Source organism: Akebia trifoliata, chromosome 3 (assembly GCF_017979445.1).
Source record: "Akebia trifoliata isolate Shusen 1 chromosome 3, ASM1797944v1, whole genome shotgun sequence".
Lineage (NCBI taxonomy): Eukaryota > Viridiplantae > Streptophyta > Magnoliopsida > Ranunculales > Lardizabalaceae > Akebia > Akebia trifoliata.
Genome location: NC_141377.1, coordinates 57,499,485 through 57,523,471, shown reverse-complemented (window position 1 = coordinate 57,523,471; position 23,987 = coordinate 57,499,485). Strand labels below are relative to the sequence as shown.

Below are 23,987 nucleotides of genomic sequence, written 5' to 3'. Positions count from 1 at the left end.
CTATAATTTGTAGGTAGCATAAATGATATGGATCATTCTCTTAAGAAAGATGTGGACCTCTAAAGAACAAACAAGTTAGTGGCCATTGGGTAAGCATGCTCAACTACTATATTTGAAAAAGAAATATTCTTTGTTGTTTGTGAATCGATAGAAAGCCAATTTGTTTTTATAGAAACATGTGAAATGGGGAGGGGGATATGGTGATCTAAAGAAGATTGGTGAGTTTCATTTTACAATTTTGGTAGTTGAAAAATCCAAAAACAAATTCCGGGCCTTATACAACAAATTTTAGTAGTTGAAAGAGTGGGCCTTGAACTTACTGTGGGACCCATTTCAGACTCCACAGTTCCAATATTTTCAAATATATCAGGTGAGTTATCTGTGGTAGCATCCATGTCAATTGATCGAGATCGAGTTTGAGTTGCCAGAGTCGCAAGAATTTTGAAAAATCACAATTATAAGTATGCTTTTAAGAAACATTTAAGACCAATTGTCTTAGGTGAATTGGATATGACTAGTAGGGGTGCAACTTGGTTCGAGTTGGTTCGGTGTAGAGCAAAATCAGAATCGAACCGACCAAGGTCGGTTCCATTATATGTGAACCAGAACCGAACCAACTCAAATCGACTTTAATTCAGTTTGGTTTGGTTCAGTTCCATGGGTTAGAAATGCTAACCTCTTTCTCAAAGATGCTTAAGAATTGGGCGAAACAAATTTGATTGACCGTAACCAGCAATTGTAAAATTCCAACACACGACGTTTCTTTCAGGCATTCTATCAAACACTTGACGTGCATCATCTCTTCGACCATATTTTGAATAACAATCTATCACCGAAGGACCTAAAAAGACATCTAAAACAAAATAAATCCATGAATCCTCTTACCCAACAGAAGATCTCCAATTCTTGCACAAGTAGTTAGAACACTCGCCATAGTTATTAGAACCCAAAGAAACGTGATTCAGTGTATCACTGTGGGCCAAAAGTAATGGAGAGAGAGAGAGAGATTCATTGCCAGCCGCCGGAGTTGAGTTGTAGCCCACATCCATATTGCATTGTTGCATATAATGTCAAGAGAGAGAGAGAGAGAGAGAGGGACGACCGCCAGTTGTAGGAGTTAAGCCCGCAACCGCACGTACACTAGAACTACAAGTTTGCAAGAGGAGGAGGAGAGAGAGAGAGAGAGAGAGAGAGTAGAGGGAACAGTCGAACAGGGACAATAGGGTTTCGTGGTTTTGATTTTTTGTAAAAAACTTAAAAATCAATTATATGTTTAATATTTTATTTTAAATAAATATTGATTCGGTTTTTTATATTGTCTGAACTGAGAATCGAACCAAATTCATCAGTTCTTCAGTTTTTAGACCCGAAACCAAATCGGTATAAATTTAAATCGAATCAAACCAATCCAAATTCTACAATTTGGTTCGATTCTCGATTTGAACCAAATTAAGTTGCACCCCTAATGACTAGTATGACATTCTGAAAGTATGATCAAAGTGATGAGCTGGTTCAATTGAGTCCCAACCCACCCTAAGTAGGCGGGACCTACCTAATCCTACTCTATACCCCTATTGGGCCTAATGCAATTAAGTTGTAGCCCAACCTTAATGGGCTTGGGCTTAACTTAGGTAAGGTTCAAACTAAATAAAATGACTAGAATTCAATGTATTTTTTTTAAATGAAAAGAGTTTCTTTTAATAATTTTTTTTATGTATTTGAAGATTATCCGATGGAATTTGTAATTAATGACTTATTAACATATAATTATTATTAATAAAAGTTAAATTACAATTATGTAATATATTTTACTTGTATTAGAAAAATATTTATCTACTAATTAACTATTTTATTAATATTTACAAAATATATAATAGAGGGCTAGATCTGGCCTGGTTGGGCACTATTAGGCTACGATCCAACCCGAATTGATGGGCTGAAAATTATTGAGTCTGTATCCATCCTCGCAGGTTTGATATGGAGGTCCTAACCCTTGTTTATCGGGCGGCCAACGGGCTCAATTAACACCCCTACTCACACCCTTTCATTGGAGTCTAGTAATGAGCAGTAGTTCAGGCTCAGAGGAGCGGTCACGAACCTAGTTTTAAGAAACAGTCTTAACTTTAGGTGTGTATATGGGCCGGTGTGGGGTTGAAGTTAAAAAAGGAAGCTAAGGCCCCGCTTGGTTGCAGCTGCAAATGCAAATGTTTTGCAATGAAAATTTTATAATTGCTTGGTAGCTACCGGGAGATCTCTTGTGAAACCATACTTCGTGTTTGGTTGATTTGCAATATAAAAGTTTTGGAACGACTTCTTGTTAAAATAAAATGTGGAAAAGTTTTAAGTTATTTGGCCTCATTAAAAAAACTATTCAAATTACAAAAACATGTATATGAATTTACAAAAATATCCCTTTGATGAGGAGTGTTGTTGTAATTTTTATATGCATGTAAATGTATCTTTGATGAGATATATTTTTTCTGAGCAAATATTTCTACCAAGTACTAAGAGTTATTTTTGTAATTTAAATTTATGTGAATTCTATCAATCGTAAATTCTATTAATCAAAATTTATTGATTTCAGGTTAATAAATATTCAAATTCTGCTCTCTCTTGAACTTTGATATCCAAACAAGCTAAAAAATGGAGTGAAGAAGAAGAAGGTTAGTTTGTAATATTTGTGTTAGAACGATGGTCCCACATCACCTGTGGGAGCCCAATCCGTGTGGTATATAAGGAGAAGGCAACCCTCGTTCATAACCATTGTTTTGAGGTTGAGTTAGGTCCATGGACTTTAATAATTTGTATATTGTAGAGTGGATTATTGTCGCAAAGCTAGGGCAACACTATGGTAAAATTTTTCTACATGTTGGTAGCTTAGTTTATTACATGTTGATAGTTTAGTATGGTTTATTATATATTTTAATGTAGGTTTTCCTGATTCGAATCTTTCTTGCTACAAACTCGTCCTTGTTTCAGTTTTAAGTTACATTTATTCTTTCAGTTGTGATTATAATTTTTATTTTCATGGAGCTGTTATCTATATAATTCAATTCAACTACAAAGATGTTTCGTTGATGTGTCTATATACATTTGAGGATAGCTGTGAATTTGTTAAACAGAACTAGCTGCTGTAGAGTCCAACCCATGATCTTTTGATCTGAAATCATATGCACTAACCCATTCCTCATCATAAGATATTTTGAAAAGTTATTATATCAAATATTGTTGGACATGATGAAATTGTTTAACACCATTAAAAACATTATTAATGAGATAATTATGGGATTCTTTCTCTACTAAAATTGAAAGAAAAATATACCACTTGTCTACAACATCTAATAATGTAGGATTCATGAATGAAAATGGGAGCAAGGAAGATACAATGGAAATGCAATGATTTAAGAATTATTTAAGGAGGAAGAGAAAATGATATCTAACACTTCGAGAACCTAGTTAGAGAACACAACTAATGTATATAAGATACTTGGTTCCATATCAGGTTCTATTAATAATGAAAGAAAATGGTAAAAGTGGATAAAACATTAAAGAAAAGTTGTGTAGGGACTTAATTCAGCAACCTCAACCACAATACATGGAGACAAAATATTCCATCACGAATCAAATGAATACTCTCTAGAACACCACCACTAGAAGCTACAAGTATGCATGCTAAGCTTAAGCCTTGAGGCAGGCCTCTGTGTACACACCTTTTTCGAACACTGGTGTCTCTAGTGCCAAAATTCCATAAACTGGCTGTCTTTTTCCATCTATTTATTTATAATATTCATTCTTAAAGAAAAAAAAAGTATTACATTTTTTAGTATCAAACCCAAATAAAAGGGGTGTTGCGTTTAGTCTCACATCGGGCACTCATTGCTTTGTCTCCCTCCTTATAAGCTCTTGAGCCTCTCCACTCATTGCCAATTGGTTTTGAGTTGGACACACAAATTTATAATGGTATCAGAGCGGGCTTCTCTCCACGTCACTTAGTTCATATCTACACATGCTTTGGTCCAGTCCGTCTGTCCCACATGTGCAAAAGTGTGTTGAGTTCCGTCTCACATCAGACACTGACTTGCCTTGTCTCTCTCCTTATAAGCTCTTGGGCCTCTCCACTCATTGCCAAATGATTTTGGGTTGGACCCCCAAATTTGTCAAGGAGGAGGGAAGTGATGATCCAACAACTTCTTCCCACTCTCAGGTGAGGTTTTTTAAACCCAAGTTTTAAATTGTAAATTTCATGTAAATTTCAATACTTCTCTCTCTCTCTCTCTCTCTCTTTCTTTATTTCTTTTGCATCTATTTATTATTGCTTCTTATTACCTTATGCTTCTAATCAGATTCCTATTGAAAATTTCAAAGGAATACCAGTTTACTCTTGTGGGCAACCTTCTTTTTGTTTAATACTATTTGGAATTTTCCCGTTAAGTCCTTGTACTCCATTTTGTTTGATTATTAGAACTTGAATTGACAATTGTTCGATGAGTCTGGGCATGAGCTGTTGTAGAAACTCTTTTAGTTCTCTGTGCCAACTGACATGGGTGTCTCAGATGAAATTTTAAAAGTTTCTTTAGTTTTTTAATGATTGATCTAATCAATTAATACACATCAGTCACATGACACTTCTATAGGTGTCTCCACTTTAGTAACCCAACACTATTCCTAGTAGGACTATCAATGGGTTGGGTTTGGGTTTAACAATTAAGCCCATTTAGTTATTGGACCGGGCTAAGCCCGTTTCATTATAGGGATGAATTTGGAATTACATTTAGGCCCAATGAATTGCCCGGCCCATTCTCCATAGTTCCTAGTAAATTATAGTGTATTGTAGCCCTAAATTTCCTAGTGACATCCTCGTGAATCTCTCCAGTGAGATATTTGTTTGAAAGGTAAACCTTGACGTATATCTACTAGTGGAACAGTGATGAGATTGACAATCACATATTCATTTATGTATTTTGGAAAAATTGATTAAAATGGTCAAATTCTATTTTATGTATAAAAGAGATTCTACATTATTATTATCATCGAATCTTATTCATAAACTTTAAGATCGAGTAAACAAGTCTTGTTATTACAATTAATATTGAGGTGTTGCTATCTGATTTGGGATGAGTTTTCCTTTTTCCGATGTTGAATTTGAAGGAAGGAGAGAATGTGATAACCTTCACATTCTCGACTGCAATGCTTGTTATTGTTGTTTATCGATTCTGGATTTTCATCATGTACAATTTAGCGATGATCTATTTATGCTTATTTTGAACATGTTTTAACTATTCACTTTTTTTTTTTTTTTTTTTAATTACGAAAAATCGACAAATTTCGGCTTTCTCCAATCTCTCATTATCAAATCATAGATTTTGAATGTGTAAATAAATAAATAAAAACTCATATACACAAGAAATAAATGTTAAATAATATAACACTTTCTATTAAAAAAATTGCTAATTCCAAATTATTTAAATTATCTTTTCATTACTATTTAAAGAAGAAAACGATATGTGTGTCTTCAACAATAGCAATTTCATTTGTTCTTTTTCATTACCAAAAATGGCAATTTTGTTGTGATATATAAAAAAATAAATCAAGCAAATGAAATGGAATGAATGATTCACACTTTTTAATTCCCACATAATGAGAGACGCACCACATCAAATAAATAATGTGTAATTATTCTTACCTTATGTGAATTGCTTCCCCCCCCCCCCCCCCCCCCCCCCCTCAAATTCAAGCATGATGAGAGTGAAAAACAAATTAAAATGAGAGACCTTCTATTGTCACACCAATTTTTATTAAGAACTCACCAATTCACATGACAGTCCAGAAGAATTAGCACACATCTTGGGGTGCTTATAGTAAAAATTGGTGTGGCAATAAAAGGTCTCTAAAATGAACAGTTTTACAAAAATGGCCAAACATTTTGAAAAATTTACTGAACCAACATTACTTTTAATATTTATGAAAATGATTAGATAATATATCCAATTTCACGATTATTTACTTGTATACCCTTCAAAGACAGGTCTAGTCGACAATGTCCAAAAATATAAAATCAGTTATTTTAATTTTAATTACTAAATAGGATTATTTGTTATTTTACCTCGGGCCACTACCTATTTTAACAGTGAAATGTTGATATATTTTTTTTCAAAATGCAAAATATCAGAAAAAAATAAAAATAAAATCAAAATTCATTAATTTGTAAATTTAATGTAGATAAAAATCTTGCTTCTTCATTGGTAATTCCCGTTCATTTTACTAGGGCAGTGTAGCAGTCAAGTGTACTTCCCTTATCAATTGGTTTTATCCAACAGAATCTTTGTCTATGGCTAGTTGGTAGATAAGAGGCAGTAAAACACATTAGTTTTACTACATTAGTTAATTTGTTTAAAATTACAAAAATACATTTTTAATCTTAATTTCTCATTATATAATTTGTAATAAGTTAGTTTTTCGATTTTTTTTTCTTTTTTTTGGGATAACTCAATATCGTTTAATCCAATTTATTTTATAAAATCTATATAATAAAGGACAACGGTGAACCCTATTACTTTTATTATCCCATAAAAAGAGGGATTGAAATGTAATTTTATTACGAATCTCGAGGGTAATTTTAAATTTTATTATTCTTCCATTATCTTCCTTTCCAAGAATACTCCTCTAGTTTTATTATTTTTCCTCTATTACTACTCAGATGATTATCCATCCAATTTTATTGTCTTTTTCCATCTACCCTGTGTTAAGGATGTCCATGGTGATGGCATAAGTAAATTGTAGTAATTATAAATTGAGCTAAATGATTTATCTTATGTAATATAATTAAACTTCTACAAGTCTACTTGGTATCATGGTAATCAAGACGACACAAAGTATGAGTTATAAAAGGGTGATGTTATTTGCACAAACCTAAAATGCTCAACATGCCCACTTAATGTCAAAACATAAATGATAACTCCATAACCTATCGAATATACTCTTTACCCCATAATATTCATCTACCAAATAATATCCACCATAAATAATAATTTTATCCTTACAAATGTACTCTTTACATCCACCATAACCTACGGAAGAAAATGCTACCGTTGTTTACTTAAAATCCACTTATCAAACACACTACTTCTTTTTCTTCTCCTCAACTCTCTCTCTCTCTCTCTTTGTGGCGCCCCGCCGAACGCTAACACAAATCCCCATGTCAAAACTCGAGGTACTAGGTGATACATCGAAATTTCGGCATGGTCTCCTCTATTTATGTTAGCATTCAAAGACGTTTAACCTGCACCTGATAAACGACATACAATCCTGCATATAAACAAATAAAATATAATACTAGCGGAAGCCTATATACGTCTAATAACGAACGAAATATCAGAGTGCGGAAGAAGAAAACTTATATACAGGATTATATAGAGATTCCTCACTCTAACAAAAGTCCTAACGCTCAGAACAGAATCTATAATATTACCTAGACAAACTAACACCACTAGAGGGATGTATCCCCAATACTCACCAAGTGACGAACTCTGGCTGTCTATCTGACCCACCAGATGATTCTCACTCATGCTCTATACCTGCCTCGTCAAGCTTCAGATCTGAAACTAAAAACATGGAGAAGGAAAGGGTGAGTAACAATGGTTACCCAGTAAGGAAGCAATAATTTCTGCCAATAACCTCTCCTAACATGAACGAATAAACATACTGAATCATTTTAAAATAAACAAAGTTTTACAGAAGAAAACTACGATTAACTGGTACATATAGCCAGGGATGAGCAACTAGACATTTTAAAACTGACATTACATCAATCAACATTACTCACTATAACATTCTCTTTTTATACAAATCTAATTGATCAAATGGAAACATTAAACATGCATTTCATTTTATATATCAAAATAAGCAACAGATACATAATACACAATGGTGGAGTATTGGAATTAGAGAGTTGGGATTCACGACTGGATCGCTCCCAGTCGGGACATGATGTTACAATTCTTCTCTGGCTTTTAGTTCCTGATTTTGTGGCTGGTCGTTGTTTACCACGCTTGGTTGACCATTTATCCGGCTCAGGCTGGCCGTTTGACGTGACCGTAAGCAATGGGTCTCTTTTCGATGTGTCAAAACGTTCGACTACTATAGATTGTTAGTGATCACTGACCAATCATCTTCGTCTATGCCTATCAGGCGTACATGTGATTCCCAAATATACAAATCATTCGTATACGACCACCTTTACATTACAAGTTCACTGGTGAAGATAGAGAGGAATAAACCCGGATTCCAGTTGTGACTCCACTCTCATACGCGTCCCATACCACGTATGAGCTTGGTGGTCCCTACCGTACATCCCAGGATAGTACACCACTCCGGATGATATGACGCACTATCCTTTCAAGCATTCACAAACTCTTTAACATTTCACAAAATAGCTACATATGTATATTATTTTCATTTGAAAACAAAAGAGAAATTAACAATACAATGTTGAGAATAGATATCCAGTTTCCTACCATGCAAGTGTGGTCACCCGGCCTAAAATAAATAACATAACAGAAACGTAAAAAGCGCCTCGCGCTAACAGAAAGTAAATAAACATGCAACCAGTAATATTATCCCTGGATATCTGTTCACCAACCTGCAAACAATACAACAACGTAAAATGCAAACATCACCCCTCGGGTATGACTCTGACATTTTACCGTTTCATACCTTTTTTCCCTCTTTTCGATTTTTTTACAATTTTCAATCTCTTCAATAAAACATCCATTTTCTGATATTCATCAACTCAATATGAGTTCATTGAATATTAAATCACATTTTCCAACTAAAGAATTTATTTTTATCAATAATATTGAAAAAAATACAAATTTCATATCAAAACGGGGTCCGAGCAATGCACAAGACCCAATTTATGAAAATAACCCGTTAAAATATTCTACCCACGTATAATTTGTTAAAAATACAATTAAACATATCAATCATGCAATTTCTGGCGTGAATTTTTGAAATAACAAAAGAATTCTACATTTCGGAAATACATCTAAATTTTTTTTCAATAAAATCCTAAATGCAATTTTCACAATGTACGATTACTAATAGAAATTGAGAGTTCCTTACTATGTCTACGCAATAGGATCAAAGCGTGTGCGCGGAAATTGAGGTGATTGACACGGAAATCGAGATGGACCGAACTTCGAAGACGCTGATTTTCGAAACCGATCCGGTGGTTTCAAAGATCTCGATGTGCTCGCCTCTTCTCCCTTCTACAGCGAAAGACGGTTTGACCCCGAAATCGATGAAAACCGAGGTCGAAGTTACGAAAATCTCCGTATAAAAATACGGCTGATTTTTTTTACGGGGTGAAAAAAACGAGAAAACGAAAGGAATTTGGTTGGGTTATGTAGAGAATGAGGTTACGGACGTTTCTCCCTTCTGCGTCGAAAGACGATTTGACCCCGAAACGGACGAAATCCGAGGTCAAAATTTCGAAATTTCCGTATCCAAATACGGCTGATTTTTGACGATATTGGATGAAATAAAAAGTGAAATGAAGAAAGGTTGGGTGGGTTTTGTAGATGTCGAGGCTGCGGATCTTTTTTCCTTCTACGGCGATCGTCGACGACGAGCCGTTTGCACGAGATCTGAGGTGGAAGTTTGAAGAAAAAAATGAATTTTTCGTTGTATATGTCGCGGCTGAAATGACGAGTTGGGGAAGATGAGATTAAAAAAAAAATTAAAAATATTATTTAAATAAAATGTGGGACGAATTCGGTATTTTATCAATTGTTTCGATCGATGATAACTTGATCATCCGGACTCCAAAACTGACAAATGAATACTCTATTTCGCCTAATTTTTCGTTCCGGATCTAATGGTATAGTCAATTTCTATAAATTATGTCTCCATCAAAAATTTACATTTTTTGCCTAAGATGACCCCTAAACTTGATGTCGTTTTCGTTTTTGACGATAATTCAACTTTCTGGTCTCCAAAAATGACAAATAAATAGTCCATGTTGAATAATTTTTTGTTATGAACCCAATGGTATGATCAAATTTTAAAATTATTTCTCTAACAAAAAGTCACTGTTTTAACCTGGTCCGATTCGGTAATCGAGGATTTTGCAACTTTTATATTCGGACTCGCATTTGAGGTTGTTTACAGGCTAAACTATGTATTTCGATCATTTTGAATCTAATGGTGAGGTCAGATTTCATTAAAAATGATCAGAACAAGCTCCTACAGTTTTACCCTAAGTCCCACTTTCAAGATTTTCTTAAAATTCCACTATTTATTTTTTCCTCGAGATACGAATTAAAAATTCAGGGTGTTACACACACTCTCTCTCTCTCTCTCTTTCTTTCCATACATCTTCTTTTGTGTTTTGTAAGAAGTTGAATTAATGAAGATTAGTTTTTTTATTTTATTTTTCATCTAATCCCCAATGAAAGTGAAAAACCACTATTAAAACCTTCTACACGATAATTTTAGATCAAAGGATTTGAAGATTTTTGACATATTATTTTCGATAGCTTCTAACTGAACATGTTTTCGTTGAATGGGTAGGTCTCTATTGAAAAAATTTCTCATATAATTATTTGTACTTAGTATACTAGAGTACCGAATCTTTTAATTTTTTTGTGAATCTTTGTCCATATGATTGATAGGTACCCACCGAACATTATTGAAAGAACAATAATTTTTTTTACACACCCTTTCACCTCATCACAGAATCGTAGGTTATTTATTTCGGGATACACAGGATCATAATTGTTAGAAAATAGTCAAGAGATTGAACCATACGTATAAAAAAAAATGTCAATGCGTGTTTGTTCTATTTTTCCAATTTTATTAATCTATTTAATAAACTATACCCATTTTTTTATGGATAAATTGGATATTTTTTTATAGATAGATTAGTGACTTTCTTGAATTGATGAAAAAACTATTGATCTTTTTTTTTTTAATGTATACATGATTTTTTATTATTAATGGATAGATAAATGACTCATTATAAGAGTTCATATTCATATCAATTTATTTATATTAAAAGCATATTAATTCAATTAGGTTTTTAAGATATTGCCAATCCATAGAACCGAACCACACCGACCTTAGCTTGGTTTGATTCGGGTTGGTTTGGTTTTATGGTTTGTATGTCTATTTTTGACCGATGAACTTGATATTTTTGAGAAGTTTATACATTATGTTTCACCCTCCGATAAAAACAATAATGTATAAACAAGAAACAATAATGTATAAACTTCTTGTTTATACATTATTGTTTTAATCAGAGGGTGGTGAAACATAATGTATAAACTTCTTTGGTAAGGAAACCTATGACTTAATATTAATGGGTTCTAGTTAAAGATTTCATTGCACTTATATATACATTCACTTTGTATGCCTAGCAAACAGAAAAATATATATTCACTTCATATCAGTTTATGTTTACAAACCTAATTTAATATCAGACAGAGATCATGATTTTCTAAAAAATTTAATCAGATATTTTATTTTATTGTTATTATTATTATTATATATTTTTTTGTTTATGAGACAAAAGTTAAAAAACATTTATCTTTTAATATTTCTTGCCTGCAATAAAAAATTGGAAACATATCACGTTGAGGGATTTATTGTTATACAATACAAAATCTTCAATAAATTAGTCTCTCTTTATAATATTTATTTTACGGCAACTAATCCTTATCTATGGTTAGTTGGTAGATAGGAGGCATTAAAACACAATAAGATAACATAAACAAGGTTATTGACCCTAAATTTTTTTATAAAAAATTCCCCTACAAACAATAATTATTAAAAATATCTATATATATAACTGCAATTGAAGAGCATGACTCTTATAACTACATTAGTTAATTTATTTAAAATTACAAAAATCCATTTTCAATCTTAATCTCTCATTATATAATTTGTAATAAGTTAGTTTTTCGTTTTCTTTTTTTAGGATACTTCAACATCTTTTAATCCAACTTATTTTATAAAATCTATATAATAAAAGATAACGGTGAATCCCATTGCTTTTATTATCCCACATAAAGAGGAGTTAAAATTTAATTTCACCATAAATCTCGAAGATAATTTTAAATTTTATTGTTCTTTTATTACCTTTCTTTCTAAGAATACTCCCCTAGCTATATTGTCTTTCCTCTACTACTATTCTAATAATTATCCCCTCAATTTTATTATCTTTTCTCATCTACCCCATTAACCCTAAAGAAAATGCTACAATTGTTTACTTAAAATTCACTGATCAAACACACTACTTCTTCTTCTTCTCCACAACTCTCTCTCACATTCTTTCCATATATCTTCTTTTGTGTTTTGTAATAGCTTCTGACTGAGCATGTTTTTGTTGAATCGATAGGTATCTATTGAATAAAATTTTCTCATATAAATATTTGTACTCAGTATACTAGAGTACCAAATCTTTTATTTTTTGTGATAATCAGTATTACTGAATTTTTGTACGTATGATCGATAGGTACCCACTGAACATTATTGAAAGAATAATAATTTTTTGACGCACCCCCATGCCTCATCACAGAATCGTAGGTAATTTGCTTCGGGATACGCAGGATCATAATTGTTAGAAAATGGTCAAGGATTAAAACGTAAGTATCTATTATTTTATTTTTTTCAATGTGTGTTTCCGATTTTGTAAGGATGATGTTACGAAGAGATTCAGTCATGAAATGGTCAAGACATGTTATTGCCATTTTGATTCATCAAAAGGTTGGTACACTCTCTGTTTCTCCCTCGTTGTATTCTACAAAACCACCACACTCAAATCCCTACAAGATTAAGTCCCATTTGGAAAATATAGTAAGAGAGAAGTGTAAAACTGGAACCCTAGGGTTTGATGAGGCATTGGGTTTGTTCGATCGTTTGGTTCAAATGCGACCCATGCCTTCCATTCTCCCTTTTAATCAATTGTTTGGAGCCATCTCCAAGATGAAACAGTATTCTACTGTGTTATCTATGTTTACCAATATGATGAATAATTGTGTAGAAATCCAACCTGATTTTTTTACATTTAACATATTGATAAATTGTTACTGCAACTTGGGTCGGATGGATATCAGTTTTGCTTTTTTTGGAAACATTCTCAAACGTGGGTTCGAACCAAATTGCGTAACTTTGACTACTTTGCTTAAGGGTTTCTTTAAGGAGGATAAAGTAACTCAAGGGATAGAGTTGTTTAACAAAATAGTGGAGAATGGGTATCCATACGATGAAATTACATATCGTTCGATAGTTAATGGACTTTGCAAGAGTGGGAATGTTAATGGGGCTCTTAGGTTAATCCGAGGGATGGAGAAAGGAAAATGGAAGCCTGATAAATTCATGTATAGTACTATTGTTGACAGACTTTGTAAGGAGAGCCGGGTAAATGATGCTCTGAACCTCTTTCAAGAAATGATTGACAAAGACATCATGCCAAATGTCGTCACTTATAGCTCTTTAATTCATGGTCTATGCAGTTTTGGTCGGTGGACAGAGGCTGCAAGCTTTTTCGATGGCATGGTGAACAGTGGAGTCATGCCTAATGTAGTAACCTTCAACATTCTGATAGATGGTCTTTGCAAAGATGGGAGGACTAAGGAAGCACTCAATGTATTAGAAATAATGTCTCAAAAAGGTGTTGAGCCCAATGTTACCACATACAACTCTTTAATTCGTGGTCTATGCAGTTTTGGTCGGTGGACAGAAGCTGCAAGCTTTTTCAATGACATGGTGAACGGTGGAGTCATACCTAATGTAGTAACCTTCAACATTCTGATAGATGGTCTTTGCAAAGATGGGAGGACTAAAGAAGCACTTGATGTATTAGAAATAATGTCTCAAAGAGGTGTTGAGCCCAATGTTGCCACATACAGCTCTTTGATTCATGGACTATACAGTTCAGGTCAAGGGAAAGAAGCAACAAGGTTATTCAATGAAATGCTAGATCGCAACATCTCCCCGAATGTATTCATAATGAGTATACTAGTGGATGCTCTTTGCAAAGAAGGGAAGGCCAAAGAAGCACATCAACTATTGGAATGGATGATTCAAAGAGACGAAAAGCCCGACATAGTCACGTACAGTACGATGATGGATGGATATTGTCTGCAAGGCCATATGACAGAGGCAAAATATGTTTTTGATTCAATGGTGAGTAGTGGTCATGAACCTGATGTTTATAGCTATAACATTTTGATCAATGGCTATTGCAAGGATAGGAAATTGGACGAGGCCAAGCAACTTTGTGAAGATATGCATCGCAAGGGATTGACTCCCAACACAATTACCTACAGCACACTTATGGATGGGTTATGCAAGGTTGGGAGAGTTGTGGAAGCTCAAGAGCTTTTCAATGAGATGCAAACTCACGGCCAAATTCCGGATATCTTCACATGCAATACATTGTTGGATGGTTTGTGGACAAACAATTACCTTTCCGAAGCAATGAAACTATTTAATGAGATGGAAAACAATGGATTGAAAGCTAATATTGTAACTTGCACCATCATTATTGATAATTTATGCAAAACTGGGAACATAAATGCGGCAAAGGAATTCTTTTGCAATCTTTCAACCAAAGATCTTCAACCCAACACTATAACATATACCACAATGCTCAACGGTTTTCTTAAGGGAGGAATGTTGAAAGAAGCTGAAGATTTGTTCCTGGCAATGGAAAAGAAGGGCTCTATTCCAGATGATGTTACATTCAATATCATGGTTCAAGGATTGATCCAAAATAATGCTATCCCTAAGGCAACACATTTTCTCAATGAAATGGTTGAGAGGGGCTTCTCAGCAAATGCAGACACCATGGCTATGGTGGTGAATTTGCTTGTAAGGGATGGATCAGATCAAGAGCATATGGAGATACTTCGTAAGTTCTTGCTAGAGGGCTAAACTAAAAAGGTAAGAGACTCAATGTTGAGGTAGTACTTTGCAAGTCATTTTAAGGAGTAAATGTTTGAATTTTATGTTATTTCTGCTAGAATTTTTTTGTTCACGATGATAATGATTTCCATGATAATGTTTTAAGGCGTAAGTGTGTTAGTATCTCAATCATCTTACTTTTGTGTTTTCTCCACATGTTGTTTCCTTTGCACTGCATTTTTGGCCCAAAAAATTTCTGATAATGAATGAGGTTTGTGTCAAGTTTACAGCCGGTGTAAAAAACTGCCACATCCTATCATGAATCATGATATCAGTCTAGACTAGACCTTAGGTCTTTTTGGACTGGTGTGGTGGACTTCAGATTGAACTGAAAGTGGTATGGACTAAGATGTCCAAAAGAATATGGATAAATCTGATTTTGAGCGCTAGATATATGTGCCCTGCTCCAGCATCATATAGCCGAACTCCATTTCATAATCCTTTAATATCATGAAACCCATTAAAATCTAGCAACCTCAACTGTTTTTTTTTTTTTGATAACCAGCAACCTCAACTGTTAAACCTACCTATCCCTAATTACATCATTCAACCTACTTCATTATATAATACTAGCATCCTTTGTCTATAACTTGTTCCTATCTTCCAATCTAAGCATGTCCAACATCAAAGTCTAAACCGAAATTGTGGCATATCCATATGAATGAATTTCAGGCTTTTATGAAACCTAAGTTCATCAAACACCTTAAGTACATACTAAAACGAATAACATATTACTAGTTACCGTTGTTCCTAATGAATGAATTAAAGATTTCACAAAATGGCGGATAATTCTGGTCCTTGAATAGAAATGTTTATTTTCTGTGTTCTTTTTAGTTATTTTTTCCAACCTTCTTGTGTAAAGGTTGTATAATTTTATGGCAAAGCTCCTAATGTAGTAATGGGTACTAAACTCTATTTTTTTCGACTAGCCAAACTTATTTTTTCAACTTGAGATCAGTGGCTCTATAAAGAGTTGGAAGCGGAAGTGATGCTATGTGGTCCTGTTGGGAAAGTTGTTGACGCACACTGCCATAACATATCACCCCATGGGTGGAAAACAACACGGAAAAAAAAAAGGAAGCCTTTATTGATGACATAATCTTTGTTCACTACTTATTTTAATGGCATTAGAAGTTAAATGGCCGTATCAATCACTAATTTACTTCAAGATATGGGTTTTTGGTATTTTTAATTGTGGAGTTTTAGTTTTGGGTGTTTCTACTTTTTCCATCGTTTGACCACTTTTATGATGATCGTTGTAATTTCACTCAATCTGGTAAGGTTTTCATTTGTTATTGAATTTTATGTTATTCAGATCAGTTGAGCAGGTGTTTGAGCAAAATCTTGGTTTGTTTGTTTATTTTTTTCAAACTCGTTGTGTGGATTTAATACTCGGCTTTTGCAGGTTTATTGGTTTAGTGATCTGACGTCGTTTCCTTCTTTGTGTATTTAGAGAGGTTGTCATGAGTGATTTGTTGCCCATCAAAATTTCGGTGTTTGCCTTGTAAAAGTACTTAGATACCATGCTTTTAGTTTTTACGGTCTCAAGTGAAGTATAGTTCTTAATTTGTATGTAAATGAGAAACATAATGGATACTTAATTTTTTACGTTTTTCCATTGTCAAATAGAATGAGGAAACTCTCCACAAAATCAAAATTTTTTTATTATGAAATGAATTTTTTTTACAAGTATCACATTCTTTGGTAGGTTTTTGTCGATAATATTGAACTTCTATAATTTGTAGGTAGCAGAAATGATATGGATCAAGTCCTCTTAAGAAAGATTTGGATCTCTAATGAACAAATGAGTTAGTGGCCATTGGGTAAGCATGCTCAACTACTATATTTGGAAAAGAAATATTCTTTGCTCTTTGTGAATTGATAGAAAGCCAATTTGTTTCTATAGAAACATGTGAAATGGGGAGGGGGATATGGTGATCTAAAGAAGATTGGTGAGTTTCATTTTACAATTTTAGTAGTTGAAAAAGTGGGCATTGAACTTATTGTGGGACCCATTTCCTACTCCACAGCTCCAATATTTCCAAAAATATCGGATGAGTTATCTGTGGTAGCATCCATGTCAGTCGGTCGAGATCGAGTTTGAGTTGCCAGAGTTGCATGAATTTTAAAAATCACGATTATAAGTATGTACATTCGGTCAAGTCATTTAGAGCCGTAATGAGCTGGTTCTGGACGGGTTCAATTGACTCCCAACCCAACCCTAAAAAGGCGGGCTCTACCTAATCCTACTCTATACCCCTATTGGGCCTTAGTCAACTAAGTCTTCGCCCAACCTATTAATGTACTCGGGCTTGACTTTGGTCGGGTTCAAACTAAATAAAATGACTACAATTCAATATATTTTTTAAATGAAAAGAGTTTTTATTTGTTTTTTAAATAATTTGTTTTATGTATTTGAAGATTATCGGATCAAATTTGTAATTAATGGCTTATTAACCTATAATTATTATAAATAAAAGTTAAATTACAATTATATAATATATTTTACGTTTATTAGAAAATATTTACTCAAAACTCAACTGAGTTATTTTCAGAATTTGTGGATTGACTAAAAAATCAATCGAGCTGTCTCGACTCAATTGGATCTTGAGGTGACTTGGTACTAAAACTATATCAAATCAACTCGTTATGTCAATTTGCTAGATCATGGAGTCAACTCATCAACTTGGGCCATCTCGAAAATGTATCGAGTAGGAACAAAAGCTCAATAGAGTTATTCAGTTATATATAATATTTTGTCAAGAACAAACAATAAATATTTTACTAAGACATGTTTAATTGTAAGCCATTGGAAAATCATTTGATTGGAAAATTGCTAGAAAAAGAATTACGCTTGGCCATAAAAGGATAACTAAAAAAACTCTAAATTAATAGTAAAGATTAGAATTCTACTGATTCTTGTATTCAATTCTTGCAAGTCTCAAGTTATCAATACCATTATTTAAAAAAAAAATAAAAAATCAACTATTTTTATTTGTATCGTATCGTAAATCTATTTGACCAGCGGAAGTATTTAAGACTTGCTATTTTGAGAACAAATTAGAAAGTCTGAGCAGATTAAACGATATGGTTTGCATTTTCATTATATCACTTAAATAGTTAACCAAGTTTGGATTAAACAATTAATGGACACGAGCCAACTCCAAAAAAAATGAAATACTTTTAAAAAGGAGTGAGAAAAAAATCACCTATTATTTTGTGAAATTTGACGTTTCTTTATTAATTGTCAATTATTTTATTACCGTCAATTTTTCATCTAAGATTTCACCTTTTTTCTATATTTTACAAAAACTCGAGAAAGTTTGTGATTATGTGCAACAAATAAGGTGAAATGACTAATCTGCAAATTTTTGGCTTTCTGCAATCTCTCAATATGATTTTGACTGTGTAAATAAACCAACTCATCTAGAGAAGAAATAAGAGTTAATTAATATAAGGCTTTCTATTTTTTTTAATTTAAAAAAAAAGAAAAAAAACTTAGCTATCCTAAATATTTAAATTAATTTTTCATTACTAGCTTTAAAAGAAGAAAATAATCTATGTACCCTCATCTATAGCAACTTCATTTGTTCTATTTCATTTTTTGTTTTGGTCAAAAAATGGTAGTTTCGTTGTCATATATAAACGATAAATCATGCAAATGAAATGGAATGAAGGGTTCACACTTATTAATTACCTTATAATGTAAGAGACATTTCATCAAATAAATAGTATGTGATTATTCTAACCATATGCAAGTGTATTTTATCTCAGGTTTATGTTTGTTGTTTTTTCTTCTCAAATTCATTCTTTGGCATCATGAGAGTAAAAATAAAATAATATTACTTTTAATATCTATAAAAATGATCAGATATCCAATTTCGTGAATATTTATTTTGTACTGTTACATTCATCATTCCTTATATACCCTCCTTCTGGGTCTACTTTCAAAGACATGTGTCGTCAATGAATGCCCAAAAGTAGTAAATTCAATTTGGTTATTGAACCTTAAAAAGAGAGTAATGATTTACTGACTCTTGTGGCATACTCAAAATACTCGCCTGATGTGGCATGTGCGAGAACCATACATCTCGTCCTTAAGATTTACTGTACATATTTATGGGGAAGTGCAGATGTGTATCCCAAGACATAAAATCTATGGTTCTAGCACATGCCAGGGCAAGAGAGTATTTTGAGTATGCCATGTCGGGAGTGTTATCAAAACTCTTAAAAAATAGCTACTAAACTAACAAAATTGATCGTTGAGAGTAAAAAAATAATAATCTATGAATAAATAGAAGACTAGAACTATTTTGAGAATGAATTAGAGCTGAAGTACCTTTTTAAGGAACTGAATAAGTACTCTGAGATAACATATAGATTTAGGAACTAAACTCTCAAAAGTACTACAAAGGGGGATGAGAGAAAAGACAATTACATTGAAGGGGGTGAAGAAAAAAGAAAATAAATTAGGCTAATGTGGACCCCCAAAAACTATAATTGGAGGGAACACTTATACCTTACAAAATTGTAACTCTAAGGAGTCTACCATTGGGTTTTATTATAAAAATGTTCTCTAAAAGATTTTGAGTTGTGAAATATAAAAATTATTAAAATATTTACTTAAGCCCAAATTATTCTAAAATTTCTGGCAACCACTAATTTAAAAATCTTACAAAATTTTAATAGCTTCTCCTCAAAATTGTATGATCAACCCAAACAATGAGTTCTTCATACTCCAATACATAAGAAATTTATTTATTTTATAAGAGTTCAATTTCGATTTGGTTTGACTCCATAAAGCCTTGAACCGAAGAGAACCGATTGATCAGTTCTACAAATTTGTAATCCAAAATCGAAATAGAACTTTTCTGAACTGAACCAGCCAAATCTATCAGTTTGGTTCAATTCTAAGTTTGAATTGGATTCTTATAAGAATCCGATATCTTATTGGATTGGATATTGATCTGGATCAACCATATCCCGATCCGATAATATGTTAGTAAGTATATAATTATATTATATATTTGTTGAGATATGTATAATAGTTTATTTAGATTTTGCATACAAAAATTGGGTTTGGCCTAATCCGGACCTGATCCAATTGTTAATGGATTGGATATGGATCTTAATATTGAGACTCGATAAAATCCCGATCTAATACTTATTGGATAGGTGCCAAATCTACAGGTTACTTGAAATGATTTTGTGGGATTTGAGTTTTAATGATTGTGGCTAATTGAATGGATTTCTCAGATCCAGATTGACATATTCGTAACTTTGGAAGTTACTAAGGATATGAAGTTTTCTGTCAAATCTTTTTATAATCTCAATTCCTTTCCAGACATTACCATTTGGAGTCAAAATTCCCAAACAAAATCTCTTTCTTCATTTTGTCAGCCATATTCTTGAAAGGATCCTAAAAATGGATAACAGCATGTCAAGAAACTTCTCTTCAACTAAGTCAATATATAGTCTTGCAGAGAGAGATATATTTTAGGGATGTCAATGGATTGGATCGGGGTTGATTTGGTATTGATCCAATAAGGATTGGATCCATAACTGATTTGATAAGTATCAGGCAAGAACCTTACTGGATTGGGTTTTTTTTATTTATTTAATCAAAACTCAATATTAAGATTCAAACCTGATCCATTTACAATCAAATCGGATCTGGATCGAGCCAAACCTGAATTTATATACAAATTCTAAATAAATTTCCTACTTTTCAACAAATATATAATATAATATATATACTTTCTACATATTATCGGATCAGGTCCTTATCAGATTGGGACAAGGTTGATCTAGATCCAATCCAATAAGATATTGGATCCTTATTAAAATCTAAAACATCAATCCAAACCCGAAGTTATTGGATTGGATTTGGGGTCTGATCCAATCCATTGAGAGTCTTAATATTTTTCTAAAGTGACAATCTTGCTGGTTTTTATAGTGACACGGGTTTAAAATAAATGGTGAGCTGGAATCGGAATTTTGTCATATTCAGCCCATTACACAATTTACCCTTAAGAGAAAACAAAAGAAAAATGAGAGAAACTTATTTATGTCTCTCTTTCTCATAACCATTCTTAAGAATGCCAAGAGCTTTTCTCATTCGAAGGGCTTTCACATACAAAAAAGAAATCAGAAGTGTGTGATTATTAAAAATATAGAATTGATATCCATACCCCATAGATCATAGTAATTTCCCTGTTTTGTTTCTGATGAATAAGGTGGTGTGACCGTAATATATGTTCTCTTAGAAGATATGTAGTTTAGTTCGGGGGTAAATTACCATTTTGTGAGCCAAATTTGACGAATTTACAATTGCAGCTCACTATTTATTTTAACCAAGATGTGATCAACCTAATGAACAAATAACAATGAGCAGGGATCATAAACTCGTCAAAAGTTGATCACGTTTTCGTAAATATCTCTTAGTTTGGAAGCTCTTTCGAGCTGGAGAAACAAAACATTTATTCAACTTACTTTGATGATAAAAAGAGGAGCAGATCCTCTGTAGCACAAGTTCCCTATAACACTAACCAACAATTGACAGTGCATCAAATCATCTAGAGAACGACCTTGGTTCATTTAAATTTAGAAGTTCACTGACCGTCCATATATATATATATATATGTATATGTATATATTTTTGACAATCTAATCTAAATAATTAATCTAAGAGGAATTAATGATTTTTTTTTTCTTTCTTTTGACTATAGTGTTTTTTAGACTTTTACAAAAGTACCATAAAGAGCTACAAGGAACTCTTACTACAGAGGATCGGTTCCTAATAACAAGTTGGGTCCACCTAAAAATTGAATAGATGGATAACCAATTGGACCCTGCTCTTTTCGTAAAATACCTTTATTTATATTTATGATAATATGAAAAAAAAATCTATGATTCATTAACTGAATCAATATTATCTTGATGTCGACATGGTTTTTACGATCTTGATCGTGATCCTCTCTCTCTCTCTCTCTTTAAAATACATTGAGACCATCCAACAAACATGGAGGAGGAGGCTATCCAACACGAAGAGCGATATTTTTTTTTTTATATATATTCATTATTGCAACCAATCTTTCTATTTCAGATTAAGTCATGTAATTAAGTAATTATGTTGTATCATGTAAAAATGTATAAAGACACCAAATCATGTTATGTTGTAGTTAAGGTAGTAATGTAACTACATCTTCCTTACTGTTGTAATTTATAATGGGAGAAGGGGAATAAAAGTGATTGACACCAAAATTCAAGTGGCCATAAATGCCCCCATTTTTATACTTAAATTTAATAATATAATTGGGATGATTTTGGTAAAAGCCCAATAAAATTACTAATCCACGTGCTCATAATTATCTTGTTTAGTTTTAAAAATTACAAAATTCTTTTTTAACTATGTAATCTTTAAATATCCTTTACTCAATATTTTAAATTAAAATAAACTCTTTTGATACTTGTGCGTTTGCACATACCACTTACTAGTGTAACTTAATAAAAAAAAATGTAATTAATACTAGGGGTGCAAGTTTGTCTAGTTCAAACCGAGAATCGAATCAAACCAATAGCTTTAGGATGGTTCGGTTCGGTTTGGAACAAGTTGCAGTTCGATTCTGGGTTACAAAAATAAAGAACCAATCAATTTGGTTCGGTTCTTGAATCAAACTAATATAGAATCAAACCAAATCGAGGACCGAACCCCTATGCTATATATATATATATATATGGTAATGTTCTTTTGACAAAATCCTAGTCAACATTCTAGACAAAATTTTGCCTTATATGATTAAAAAGTTTCGAAATGAAATGATTTTTTGTGAGGATGATCTCTATAATCAGTAGATCATCCTCACAAAAAATCAACCAATTCTGTAACTTCTAACCCCATGAAAAGTGGTTACAAACTAATAATAAAAATTGACGGTTCATGATTCTTCATTTTATAAACTAAGGTAAGAAATTTCAGAATTTGCTGATTTTTTGTGAGGATGATTTTCTCATCATAGAGATCATTCTCACACAAAATCAGCCCATTTCAAAAATTTTAACTCATATAAGACAAAATGCTTTTTCTAGAATATTGGCGAGGATTTTAAAAAAAAAAACGCCACCCGTATGTATAATAATAATAATAATAATTATTATAATTATTATTATTATGAATTTTACGAGTTAGGACATAGATTAATATTTTTTGTGGATAAACTAATGACTTTTTATGGATAGATTAATGAGATTATTGTATGAAATTTTATTTTTAATATATATTTGTTTTTTCATTAAAAAAATTACTTACAATTTATAGAATATTGACAATCCATAAAATTTAATCGAATCAAATTGACTTTAGTTCGACTTGGGTTGGGTTGGTTCCAATGGAATTTGATTCGGTTCTGATTCTTATTTAGTGGAATCGACTTTGTCGGTTTGATTCCAATTTGACCCCAAATCGAACTAAGTTGCACCTCTGATTCTCCCAAAACTACAACAATGATTTGACATAAAATTGTGAAACCACTTATAGAACTCAAGTCCAGGTACAGTGGGAACCTATAAAACAATAATTAATCTCTCCTTATATTATTTGTAAAGGTTGTATAATTTTATGGCAAAGCACCTAATGTAGTAATGGGTACTAAACACTAATTTTCTTTTTTACTAGCCAAACTTATTTTTTCAACTTGAGATCAGTGGCTGTATCAGTTGGAAGCGGAAGTGATGCAATGTGGTCCTGTTGGGAAAGTTGTTGATGCACACTGCCATAACTTATCACCCCATGGGTGGAAATCAACAAGGAAAAAAAAAAAAGGAAGCCTTGATTCATGACATAATCTTTGTTCACTACTTATTTTAATGGCATTAGAAGTTAAATGGCCGTATCAATCACTAATTCACTACAAGATATGGGTTTTTTGGTATTTTTAATTGTGGAGTTTTAGTTTTGGGTGTTTCTACTTTTTCCCTCGTTTCACCACTTTTATGATGATCGGTGTAATTTCACTCAATCTGGT

The 23,987-nt window shown here is 32.6% G+C and overlaps 3 protein-coding genes and 1 long non-coding RNA gene across 7 annotated transcripts in view; 3 read left to right on the top strand and 1 right to left on the bottom strand.

Annotated features, from left to right (window-relative positions):
- Nucleotides 1–2,737, top strand: part of LOC147408306 (uncharacterized) — a 41,587-nt gene extending 38,850 nt beyond the window's left edge. Inside the window, exons 3-4 of the transcript XR_015177037.1 lie at nt 14–89; nt 2,585–2,737. The gene's annotated coding sequence lies outside the window, so the exon portion shown is untranslated. The remainder of the gene's footprint in view (nt 1–13; nt 90–2,584) is intronic.
- The window catches only part of LOC147408304 (uncharacterized), a 109,453-nt gene that overhangs the window by 51,829 nt on the left and 33,637 nt on the right, over nt 1–23,987 (top strand). The gene's annotated exons all lie outside the window — the stretch shown is intronic.
- Nucleotides 7,315–9,701, bottom strand: LOC147408305 (uncharacterized). Its single transcript, XR_015175830.1, has 2 exons — nt 9,121–9,701; nt 7,315–7,601 (listed from the first exon to the last, which is right to left on the bottom strand). It is a non-coding gene; the product is annotated as an uncharacterized LOC147408305 (long non-coding RNA).
- The window catches only part of LOC147408300 (uncharacterized), an 84,539-nt gene continuing 73,094 nt past the window's right edge, over nt 12,543–23,987 (top strand). For 2 of the 4 annotated variants that reach the window (XR_015177039.1, XM_086437227.1), the window contains exon 1: nt 12,543–14,943. Coding sequence is in view for 3 of the 4 variants with exons in the window: in XM_086437227.1 (XP_086293353.1) it covers nt 12,670–14,934 (2,265 nt within the window). In the remaining variant the exon portion in view is untranslated. Of the gene's footprint in view, nt 14,944–16,369; nt 16,609–16,709; nt 17,896–23,987 lie in introns of those variants that run through there. The other 2 variants (XM_086437228.1, XM_086437229.1) reach the window with 2 other exon arrangements.